At 39.9% G+C, this 12,244-nt stretch overlaps 1 protein-coding gene across 1 annotated transcript; it reads left to right on the top strand.

Moving 5' to 3' along the window:
- Positions 1-10,351: 10,351 nt before the first annotated feature.
- LOC131910892 (olfactory receptor 51M1) lies at positions 10,352-11,356 on the top strand. The gene has a single exon (XM_059262849.1). It carries the CDS (start codon positions 10,352-10,354, stop codon positions 11,354-11,356), a length of 1,005 nt encoding a protein of 334 aa, XP_059118832.1.
- Positions 11,357-12,244: the final 888 nt, after the last annotated feature.

The following is a 12,244-nucleotide window of genomic DNA, read 5'->3' as shown; positions in this document are numbered from 1 at the left end:
TGTACCATAGATTGAGTCCCTTGGATTACTCATCTGAGAAGTTTTTTCTAATCTCTCACATATGGTTACAGTTTCTTATTTTTATGGGAGCATCCATTCCATTCTGTTACATACAACACACTTCTCTCTCTCTCTCTCTCTCTCTCTCTCTCTCTCTCTCTCTCTCTCTCTCTCTCTCTCTCTGAGAAACACGTGAGATTCCAAGACTATTTCTTTGTTTTTTTTGTTGGTTGGTTGGTTGGTTTTTGTTTCTAAGACAAAGTCTCAATGCATAAGCCAGGCTGGCTTGAAACTTCTCATAAAACTCAGACTGGCCTGGAACTTGCAGTCTTCCTCTATCAGCCTCCCATGTGCTAGGCTTACCTGTGTGTGCTACCATCTTTGGCTCCAAAACAGTTTCTTAGTGATTTTGCCTCTCTTGCTTTATAGTTATCATTACTGGGTCAGACAAAGCAAAATAGCACAAAGTGAGGAACAACAGTGGTGTTTATAGAGGACTCGATTGTCAGAGACCTATAATTGACAGTCTTGCTCCTGCAGGACTTGAAAACTAGTGCTTCTGCAAACTCTGCCTCTAGGTGCATGCCTTGTTGACCCCATCCTGGTCCTTCTGCTGAGTTTGTAGAGAGGAAGGAACACTATCCTTTCTTAGAGCAATTCTTTCTCTGCAGGAAATTTCAACTTCATTTGTAGGGACTGATAAATTAATGCCACCTTATTAATTATAATTCTATGGGAAATACATTTTTGAAGAGGGTAATGATAAATGAAGAGGAATGATTTAGAAAAAGGTGACATGACAATGAATGTTAGCAAAGATCCCAGAAGTAAATGGCTTTGGTTGACCTCAAAATAAATTGCTGCAAAGGAATTGGAGAGATCAGAGGTTGAGTAGAGCAGAATTCTGCAATTTCACAGAGCCATCATTTGAAAATAAGACCTGACTGTTAAAGACATTAAAGATGTGTTTAGTCAGTCTCAGAACAATACATTCTGTCAAATCTGGAAGACTGTTTAGTTGCCTGATGAAAATCTTGACAATTTCCAGGTTCTGTAGACTCTATATCAACCTACAACCCATAACTGTCTCATCTTTTCTCAAAATTTTCATTGAAATTATCAACTATTTCTGTTATAGCATTTTAAAACTAATGGCTCTTTTTGTCATTCCTCTTAAGTCATGTTTAAAAGTTTGTTAAACAGACAGAAATAGAAACCAGATCCAATCAAAATGCAGAGTTGTAGACCTCAGCCCCAAAGGATACATCTACAAAATAACTCCTGTACCCAAAGCCTAGGGACCATTGTGGAAGAGGGAGCAGAAAGATTGTAAGAGCCAGAGAATTAGGAAATGTGCTGTGATATTGTATCTCCTGGGAATGACAGAAGCCACACCCATAAAGTCTCATGGCTGCCTAAACATGAGCTGAGCAAAGACATCAACAATAGACATGCCAAAGTGCTTGGGGAAAAACCCAAGAGAGCTCAAGCCTACACAAAGAACTACAGGCAACTAAGGAAAGCTGGGAGGGGAAGAAATAGTCTTCCCAAGGGAAGAGTACACCAATTGGTTATCCAATACCAAATTATCCACTCTGAAAATATACACATGATTAACATTATACAGACTGAGTGGATTATATTTAGGAATACATAAGTATATACACATAATGTAGGTAACAACAATTAATGAAAAAAGAAACCATGGATTTTAAAGAGAGCAAGAGGGACTTACATGGGAGGGTTTAGGGGAAAGAAAGGGAAGGAGAAATGATGTAATTATAGTCTCAAAAAATAAAAGAAGTAATTTCTAGAAGTTTTGTTAATTTTGTTACATCTGCTCACTATAAGAAAAATCTGTCCTTTCTAGCCCAATGGTGCATAAGGCCTCATGTTCAGTGAGCTGCACTGTGGTTGTGACAGGCTTTTAGCCACCAATTGGGTGGCAAACCAATCAGGCTTTAGAGTAGCTACCTTCTCCCTAGCGTGACTTCCCTGTGAGATGATGGACTGACCCAGGAACGAGTGTTTAGGAAATATCAGATCTGCTTTAGAAAGATGAGTGTTAGAGATCTTTGAGCTCAATAGTCCATTGTCTTAATTAAGGTTTCTATTGCTGTGATGAAACATCATGACCAAAAAGCAAGTTGTGGAGAAAGAGGCTTATTTGGCTTATACTTCCATATGGCTGGACATCATCATCGAAGGAAGTCAGAACAGGAACTCAAACAGGGCAGGAACCTAGAAGCAGCAGCTGATGCAGAGGCCATTGAAGGGTTCTGCTTACTGGCTTGCTTCTCCTAGCTTACTCAGCTTGCTTTCTTATAGAACTCAGGACCACCAGCACCAAGGATGGAACCACCCACAATGGGCTGGGCCATCCCCCACCAATAACTAATTAAGAAAATGCATTACAGTTGGATCTTATGAAGACATTTTCTCAATTGAGTTTCCCTCCTTTCAGAATACTCTAGTTTGTGTGTCAAGTTGATATAAGACTAGCCAGCACATCTACAAATAAACAGACAATTGGTTTCTCTTCAGAATGAATGGAGTGGTGTAGGGTTTGAGGAAAGGAGAGCTTTCTGAAAGGACTTCTGTTGCGCTGTGTAGCAACCATTGCTCTATTAGTATTCTAGACTGAGCATGCTTACACATATGCAGTGGACAGGGCGGTGGGGGTGCACTGAAGTAAACTCCAACATCAACATTCCAGCCTTAAAGACACATATTAATCCTTTGTCACACACTGGAGTTCACCAGACCTGGGCCTTGGGTAGGGGGAGAGTGAGTTTGATGTTTCTCATTGCAGAAAGCCCCAAAGAGAAGCAGTCTGAGGATGTTGAGGACTGTAAGTAAAGGTTTCTCTTAGCTCTGCTTATGTCAAGTCAGAAGGAGCACTAAGGCTTGGTCAGTATTGCTAAGATGAAAGCCACTCGGAGAAATTTACACCTGAGCGATTATTTCTTTTAAATTCTGAATGAACTAAAGAATAATTTTGTCTCCATCAAAATCAGGATTTTTGTTCAGGGCTTTTTGAATGTGGATGTGAGTATATATGAGAAAGAAACAGATTGTTCTTGAAGAACGCATGGGTCAGGTGTTCTCAGGGTTGTGTGGCAAGTATAGATGGCATGGCAGCATAGCACCGGAAGAAAAACGGTTGTGGGAGCTGAGGAGAACTCTGGTGCTGGCTTGAATTTTACCTTATCCTTGGGCCGAACCCTCCTCCCAGTGGCTGAACTAGAGAACTACAGCATGTGCTTTGGCCTGCTTCAGATTGGGAGGAGCCTCAAGTTCCAGCCAAGCCTGGCTCAACCAGAGAGGGCATATCAACTCTGGGAAGGGGCCACTTTAAGTGTAACTGATACCAGATCTGTGAGAAGCATGGTAGTTGAGCTGTCTGTCTGTCTCATTAATTCTCTCTCTTGTTCTCCCTCCCTCCTCCCCTCCAAATACTACATGTACTAAAAACCACTAGCACATTTACAAACAGAAAACTTTTATATTGGATTTTTTGTGGTAACTAGATCTTGTACATATCTTATAGTAATTGATTTGGATACTTTAGTAACAGAATCCAACACATTCCAGGTTAAAGCCTTAAATAACTCACTCTTAGAGTGGTATTCCATGACCCCATATGAATCTACCCTCAATTGTTTCACTTTGTATCTGTCTCCCAGACCCCAACATTACCCAGAGAAATAGGAATATAGCTAAGGGCAGTTGTTTTGTGATTTACACCACTCTCATTCTGTCCCCAGTTTTTTTAAACAACCTCTGCTTTCCTACTGAATGCAGAGTCACAGTTTTACAAATTCTAATAGAACACCTATCTTCCTTATTAAGTGTGAGCTTTATAAAAGGAAGTCAGATCAGCATGTACCTACAGAACCCAGCTCAGGGTTCCTCACAGAAAGTACTAAATTCATACATTTGGATGAAAATGTATATGAATGATTAATTTTAGATAACATGCAAAATAGGTCATTTATAGCATGATCAAATAAACCTAAACGTCAATTGGGAAAACAAAGAAGTAGAAATGCTGTGTGGTTTGTTGTTTGTTGTTGTTTGTCTGTTTCAGTGTGTCTGTCAAATGCTACTGTTTGGAGGCTAGGCCTTCAATTATATAATTCATGTAAGAAAAGCATGAAGTTGTTATATTGGTTTTATAAATAAACACAGTAAAATCAGCATTACAAGACTCTACATACACAGTTCTGGTCCACTTTGCTATTGAAGGATATGACACATTTTTCATGCCAGTCTCTAAAAACTCATCCCTGTGTGTTTTGAAAGAAAAGAAAAGCAAGCATACTGACTGTTCATATTATGAAGAAGTAAAATTGAATTTTTTGACAAAAGATGAGATATTCACATCAGAAGAGTAAAGCAAGAAAAAGCAAGAGCAGTTAGGAAATCTGACTGCTGTTGGTCATGTGGGAAATATTCTTTGTATTCAAAGCTGAGTAGAGAGCCTTAAGACAAGCATTTGAGGTCCATTGTACAGGAAGTGATCAAAGTAGTGTGATCTCCAGACTCAAAAACAGAGTGGCTGGCAGAGAAAAATGAATTACTTAGCAATAGGAAAAGCAGAAATAAACAATGAGTAAATAATGAGTGTAAGAAGGTAAGATATTTGAGGTAGTTATGACTGGACTTCAAAATAGACGAGCAATTTAGAAGACAATGTGGCATCACATGTATAACCCCCCTCATATGTCACACCCAGCCTGTGTAGCAAATTATGGGTACTTTGCTGTGAACAAAGGGAGGGGAGTAATGTCACAGCTAATGAGGTTTGTTCTTCATAAAGCATGGGGGAAGTGCAATGAGGTAGGGTGACTGTCACTGCTGTATCCAGCCCTACAAAGCATGAACACTACAGCTTCAGGAGACGCTGTAGAAGGAGGGATGAGTGGAGGTAATGAAAGACTTCTACCTACATGAGTCCCACCCCTGGGGATTCCTTGTTTGTCCTCAAGTTCTCCCAGCTGAAATGAAGTGCTTTACAAGCACAGAGGAAGGAAGATTAAATATTCCCTGTCAGAAACCAGCCCTGTGCCTCTCCCTGACCCTGCAGCCATTCTTGCCTATGGTACGAACTGCTGTGACTTCATGTTTTTAAAATTAACAGCCATTGGTGAGTGTCCACCACTATCTTCTGTTGGGGTGATGTAATAGGGAGTCATAAAAGGGAGAGTAGAGGATATGCAGAAAGTGGAGGAATGGATAGATGTCTCAAAAGAGCAGTGAGCACAGAAGGAGGTGATCTCAACTCTGATTTGGGCTTCTCCCATACATGTTTAAGTGACCTTATGTAAATGTGTTGCCCATATTTCCCTCACTGTAGCTCAGACATTATTCTCTTGAAAAATGAAATCTGAGCTCTCCATGGAATCTTCTCTACTTCCGATGTTCTCAGTGAAAGCCAGGGACAGGGTCAGAGAAAATGGCCTTCTATCCCTGGAGAAGAGAGACCATTGGCAACATTACCTTATGATTAGGGAACAGTGGTGCCCTGTCTTCATGACTGTGGCTTCGGTGCTAGCCAGGCTCTACCTGGATCATGCCTAGAGATTAGCTTCCCACTGGCACTGAATGATCATCTTTCTGGTCTGTATGTACCCTCATCACCCAGCTGTCAACCACACTCACTGTGCCTCTTTCTCTCCTAAACAAAAGTCATTCATTAACTAACACATATGTTAGTCACATTTTGTGTCTCAGGCCAGCGAACACAGCAGGGAATCAAGCTCTTGATCTGCATGTATCAATGCTGAAAACCTTTATTGACAATCTAATTATCCAAGTATGAACTCCTTTTCCACAGTCCTCCTAGAACTAGTCCTCTAGTTCTCTAGAGTTCAAGATGAGGAATATAGTCCAAATATTTATGCTCAACTCATAAGGAACAGTGTTTCTACCAATAGTTCATTCTACAGATAGCAAATGCTAAATCTGAAGAAAAAAAAAACAGGTATGGCAAAGGTAGCTAATTACTCGTGGTATGTCAGAAATCCCCATTTTGAGAACTTTCCTTCTCAGATCTCACTGATAGTTGTTCTATTGTGAGTGTTGCAGCTGCACATTCATTATATATAACAGTTTATTGATGGACAGACTCTTCTGCTTCTCTGTGGAAATAGAGATATGAGTGTGGTTCTCCCTTCAAGGACATTTGTCTCACATTGCCAACATAAATTCCCTGTAACTTCCCTTCTAAAAGGAGCAAGTCTGTGGTGACATTGTGTTCCACAATATATCGTGCACCCTAATAAATTTATTTGGGGTCAGAGAACAGAACAGCCACTAGACAGACATAGAGGCCAGAAAATGGTGGCACTCACATCTTTAATCCTAGCCTTCTGGAGGCAGAGATCCATCTAGATCTCTTTGAGTTCAAAGCCACACTGGAAATAGCCAGGCATGGTGACTCACGCCTTTAATCCCAGGAAGTAATGGCAGAAAGCAGAAAGGTATATAAGGCATGAAAACCAGGAACTAGGCTGGTTAAGCTTTCAGGATTTCGAGAAGCAGTTCAGCTGAGATCCATTTAGGTAAGGACACAGAGGCTTCCAGTCTGATGAAACAGGATCAGCTGAGGAATTGCGAGGTGAGGAAGCTGTGGCTTGTTCTAGTTCTCTGATCTTCCAGCGTTGACCCCAGTACCTGGCTCCAGGTTTGTTTTTATTAATAAGACCTTCTAACAATTCGTGCTACACAAGTCCAGCCCCACCATTGTCTCTGTGGACTTCTTGCTTTCACCAGATCCCTCCCCTTGTCCGTTGTGCCATGTCACACTGAAGTCAGTGATAACAGCTGAGCCCAGGACTCCAGACACAGTCAGGTGGGACAAGAGGTGAGCAGCATGTCCACTCATCTCTTCATTTAGTTCTTCATGCAAATACTGTATGGTAGAGTTCACCACATGGTAAGCACTGCCCTGGAATCCAGGGATCTTAGACTACTTGGTTGAAAAAAAAAAAAAGAGGAGTTAAAGAATCATTAGTCTTAAATACACTTATAGGAAGAACACATGTAAATATAGACATGTAACTGTTACATGTAGTGTATAAATAATTCATGTAACATAAAGTTTATTTAAACATACATTGTTCTTAGTCTTCTGGTCAAAGATCAGTTGTGAAGCAGCTAGGAAGATGGTTCCGAGGTTAAGAGCACTGGCTACTATTCCAGAGGTCCTGAGTTCAATTCCCAGCAACACACATGGTGGCTCACAACCATCTATAATGAGATATGGTGCCCCCTTCTGGCATGTAGTCATATAGGCAGACAGAACACTGTATACATAATAAGTAAATAGATCTTTTTTAAAAAAAGATCAGTTGTGAAGTATATATAAGTATATGCATGAATATATCATCACAATTTTAATATGTATGTATTTATATGCATGTCTTTATTTTTCTACAAGATTATATTTTATATAAGCTCTACAATATATAAAGACTACTAATTACTGATAAGTAATACATGTTTTATAAACTATAAGAAAGTTTATAAAACATACATTATCTGTACATGTTTGTACCTATGCTAATGTATATACACCCTATCTAACTATGAAAAGCAAATACTTCTTCAAGAGATACATATATACATTACATTTCAGTAGTGTTACATAAAAAGTATGCTGTGAGTGCTGAGAATTCATCTAACTCTACACAAAGAAGTAGAGAAGTCAGTAAGAAGGAATATTTTTACTAAGGCTTAAATAATCAGCAAGTATTTACTAGTTGGGAGAACAAGGGCTGTTGTTTGCTTAAGAAAGCAAGAAATATAAAAGGCAAAATCACTGTGCATAGGGCATCAAGAAATAATAATGTGAGTATGCTGAGTGGAGTAAATAAAGGATGGATTTGGAAAGGTTCAAAAGCAGGAAGGGCCTGGCCAGGAGTAGAATACTATAGACTCTTATGTCCTTATGTAGATGACATTAGGACAATGTATTTTGGACTGAGACATGGCTTTAAGTCCCATCTGTGAGATAGTGATAGAAGACTCGTAATTATGAGAAATGCAAATGTGTGAAGTTTTACACTCTTTCTGAATTGCACCTGACCTCAAGAAACTGGACCTGTTACCACAGCTCTTTAGTGTGCTGAATGGGAAGCCAGTGAAGGACTGACATAGTGGCCTAGAGGTAGCATTTTCCAAATGATGCTGTGAGGGTAGGGGATGGACTCTGGGGATGGAGGACCAGACTTTGCAAATTATGTATCTGAGGGATCAGTTAAGATGGTTTGGGGGAAACTAAAAACTAAAATGATGACTACAAAGATAAATACAAAGGAATCAATGAAAGGATATTTAAAAGGTAAGAAAGACTGAATTCAGTTAAAAAATAGAAAAAGTGAAAAAAATGGTAGTGCATACTTGGAAACAGTAAGTGATGTCTAAAAATTACAAGTAGAGGAAAATTAAATATGGGATGATGGATTTGAACTCAATGGTAAATGTTTTAAGTATAATTGGCACACATTAACAAGCAGTTCAAAAAGAGACAGTGATTCAGGCTGGCTACATAACAGAGCTATCTGGATTAGAGACAAATATTTACAGGCATCTTTATAATAATAACAAATAATAAATGAGAAGTTTAAGATGTCCAAGGTCAGGAAATTAAGTAACATGAACATTTTGAATAATAAAGAAAGAGCCCAGTGGGAACTATTATAAGAATCAAAAAGGAACCAGCCAATATGATAATAAAACTTCTGAGAGAGAAACTTAAAAAGGTAAGGCACGGTCAGAAATATATACTACTGATGTAAATAAATCAGATATTTTAAAAACATAGTAGACATAGGCCCCTACGAATGTATTTAAAGAGCATTTCTCTAAGTGAATTATAACAAATAATAAGTTTTGGGCTATTTACTTGAATAAAGAACTACTAAAGAAATGGAGAGGACAAATGAGCAAAATATTCTCACTCCCTGACTGAAATAATGTGGCTCCATCTTGGTCTTTTTCATCGTTTGCTTTTTTGTAAATATAATTTTTATCTTTTTTTTTTTAATGTGACAAGATTTCTTTGTGTAGCTCTGGCTATCCTGGAACTTGCTCTGTAGACCAGGCTGGCCTTGAACTGAGATCCACCTATCTCTGCCTCCTGAGTGCTGGGATTAATTGTTCTCCACCACTGCCCAGGTTCATTTGGTTTTTGTTTTTTATTCTTTTGATATCCTCCCATGTCCTCTCCTGCACTACCTCATACACTATCACCACTTTTCCTCTTTATTTCAACCAACCACCTTCCCAGGCATATCACTAATGAAGACTTTAGTACATGCTGACTTTGCTCCTTCTCACAATCCTCTAGACATAATTCCTAGCATCTATGCTCTCTATATCTCATCAAGAATTGTATAATGTACCTAAAAATCAATCATCAATACTAACGCATAACCTAGAAAGTCTGTTCCCCTTTCATTGTCCCTCCTCCTCTCATGTGTTAACTGGATTTTTGACCTATATTTTCCACACCATCATAATTAATAATGGTGTGAATTTGAGTGGATGGGGAGTCAGGAAGAATCTGAGAGGAGTGAGGGAGGGGAAGCCGTAATCAGAATATACTGCCAGCTTTGCAAATAGAAAAAACAATAATTTGACTTATACCTATAAGATAAGCAATACAAAATACTAAAAACTTTGGTGGAAAAGACAAATTTTTACCTTGCTTTTGAACTGTGAAACATCAAGTTACAGATGTTGCTCATGCTACTACATACAAACCTGGAAATCAAAAGAGAAACTGTAGAGTCACAAATTCAGTTCTTGTTGGAATAAGGATGGAAAAATGAAACCATGAAAGTAAATTTTATTGCCTGAAGAGAAATATTAAAGAATTCAAAAAAATGCCTAAGGATGGAAACAGCCATATTTAAGGAGTGGAAATGATGAAAAACCAGTAGAAAAGCCTAGTAATGTCAGCACTCAGGAGGCAGAAGAAGTCAGATCTCTTGAATTCCAGGCCAGTCTGGTCTACAGAGCGAATTACAGGACCCCCAGGGCTACACAGAGAAACACTGTCTCGAACAAGTAAAATGAAGAAGGGGGTGGGGAGAGAGGGATGGAGGGGAAGAGGGAGAGAGGTATTGTAAGTCCAGGGGAGAAGCCTAGTGACAGTTATTTTATCAAGGGAATTTCTAGTAATGTGATGTGAATGGCTAAAGCATAGAACTGATGAGTGGGGTTGAGGATGTAAAGTGAGAGATAACTGCAAAGATCCTCACAGAGATGTGAGCGTTTGTGAAGCTGAAGAACTAACTAATAATCAGAAATATCCATTTATTTTCAGCTCTATCCTTGAGGAATGCCAGCCCAGTATCTTGTTACTTCTCAATTCATGGTCCTGTCCAACATTACTCACTTTAGTCCCATGTTCTACCTCAGTAGCTTTCCTGGTTTGGAAGCCTTTAAACACTGGATTTTCATCCCCTTTTTCTTGATGTACCTGGTGGCAATCTCAGGCAATTGTCTCATTCTGATGATTATTAAGACCAGCCCTCGTCTGCACACTCCCATGTACTATCTGCTCTCCTTGCTGGCGCTCACTGACCTGGGGCTGTCAGTGTCTACCTTGCCCACCACTGTGAGTATTTTTTGGTTCAACTACCATAGCATTTATTTTGAAGCCTGCCAAATCCAGATGTTCTGCATCCACTCTTTTTCCTTCATGGAGTCTGCAGTGCTCCTTGTCATGTCCTTTGATCGTTTTGTGGCCATCTGCCATCCCCTGAGGTACTCAGTCATTATCACTGCTGAGAGAGTGATGAGGGCAGGCCTATGCGTCATCCTCAGGGGGCCTGTAGCCCTTATCCCGATTGTCCTCCTCCTGAAGGCTTTTCCCTACTGTGGACCTCTTGTCCTCTCCCACTCATTTTGCCTACACCAGGAAGTGATACACCTGGCATGTGTAGACACCACCTTCAACAACCTATATGGACTGTCACTGGTGGTGTTTACCGTGATGCTGGACCTGGTGCTCATTGCACTGTCCTATGGCTTCATCCTGTACACTGTGGCAGGACTGGCTTCCCAAGAGGAGCAGATCCGAGCCTTCCAAACATGTACTTCACATCTCTGTGCTGTGCTCGTGTTCTTTGTGCCCATGACAGGGCTGTCCCTGGTTCACCGCTTTGGGAAACATGCTCCACCTGCTGTGCATCTTCTCATGGCCAACATCTACCTCTTTGTACCACCCATGCTTAACCCAGTCATATATAGTATTAAGACCAAGGAGATCCGAAGGGCAATCATAAAGCTCCTGGGCTTTAGAAAGGACAATTCTGAGTCCTGGGGAGAAATGCATCACTGAATAATACCCTTACTCTAATAAGCCAAAACTCTTTTACATTAAGTACTGTTTCTGTTTGTTATAATATCATGATAGCATCAACCTCCCAAGTATCAATAAAATCTAAGTGTGTTTCTTTTCTTTCAAGTTGTGGCTTAAGAACATGGATTGTCTTTTTCTTAAGTTATGATGCCTCCTCCTGCATTTGAGATTGGCAGTTTGAGTCGCATCAAAAGCTACACAGCAGAACACTAAAATGAAAATTAAACTAGCACAAAAGTAAGAGGAAACAATAAATACAGCATCCAGAGTAGATCCTGGCAATGAACAACTCGGATTTGTTGTAAATGCTCTGAGGAAATACACCTTTTCCATGGCCCGTGGGACTGTTCCCATCTTCTCTGCTTAGTCAAAGTCCTCTTCCTCTCTATTCTGGTTAAACCTTACTGTCGGACACCTGAGTCATATCAATTCATCAAAATCTGACACACTTCCCCTAAAGTGGTTTGGGTATAATCCCTCAGTTCTTCCTGAGGGTGTTCTCCTATGGTCTTTCATGTGGTAGAAGACTGTGACCCTCCTCCTGACTCTTCTCATCTATGATTTTATCTTGCTTGTTTTTTTGTTTTGTTTTGTTTTTTATCCCTTGAATCCTGCAACTCAATATTAAACTGAAGCCACTGTGCACATCTGGGTGCTGTGGTTGTCAGATGTTGCACAATGATGTGCAGAGGAACATTTTCAGGTAAGGAAACTGCCACAAACATGTTGGGTCACAATTCCATTGTTCAGGGGATGTGAACTCAAAATCAACAGAGCATTCAGCCCTACCACAACTGATCACAATCCATGTTCAGTCTCAACTTTAAGGTTACTTCCTAAAAGACAGGCTTGTTTTCTTTCTCTTTT

Source organism: Peromyscus eremicus, chromosome 1, assembly GCF_949786415.1.
Source record: "Peromyscus eremicus chromosome 1, PerEre_H2_v1, whole genome shotgun sequence".
In the NCBI taxonomy this organism is placed as follows: domain Eukaryota; kingdom Metazoa; phylum Chordata; class Mammalia; order Rodentia; family Cricetidae; genus Peromyscus; species Peromyscus eremicus.
Note: the sequence above shows the minus strand (reverse complement) of the source record. Positions and strands in the feature narration are given on the sequence as shown.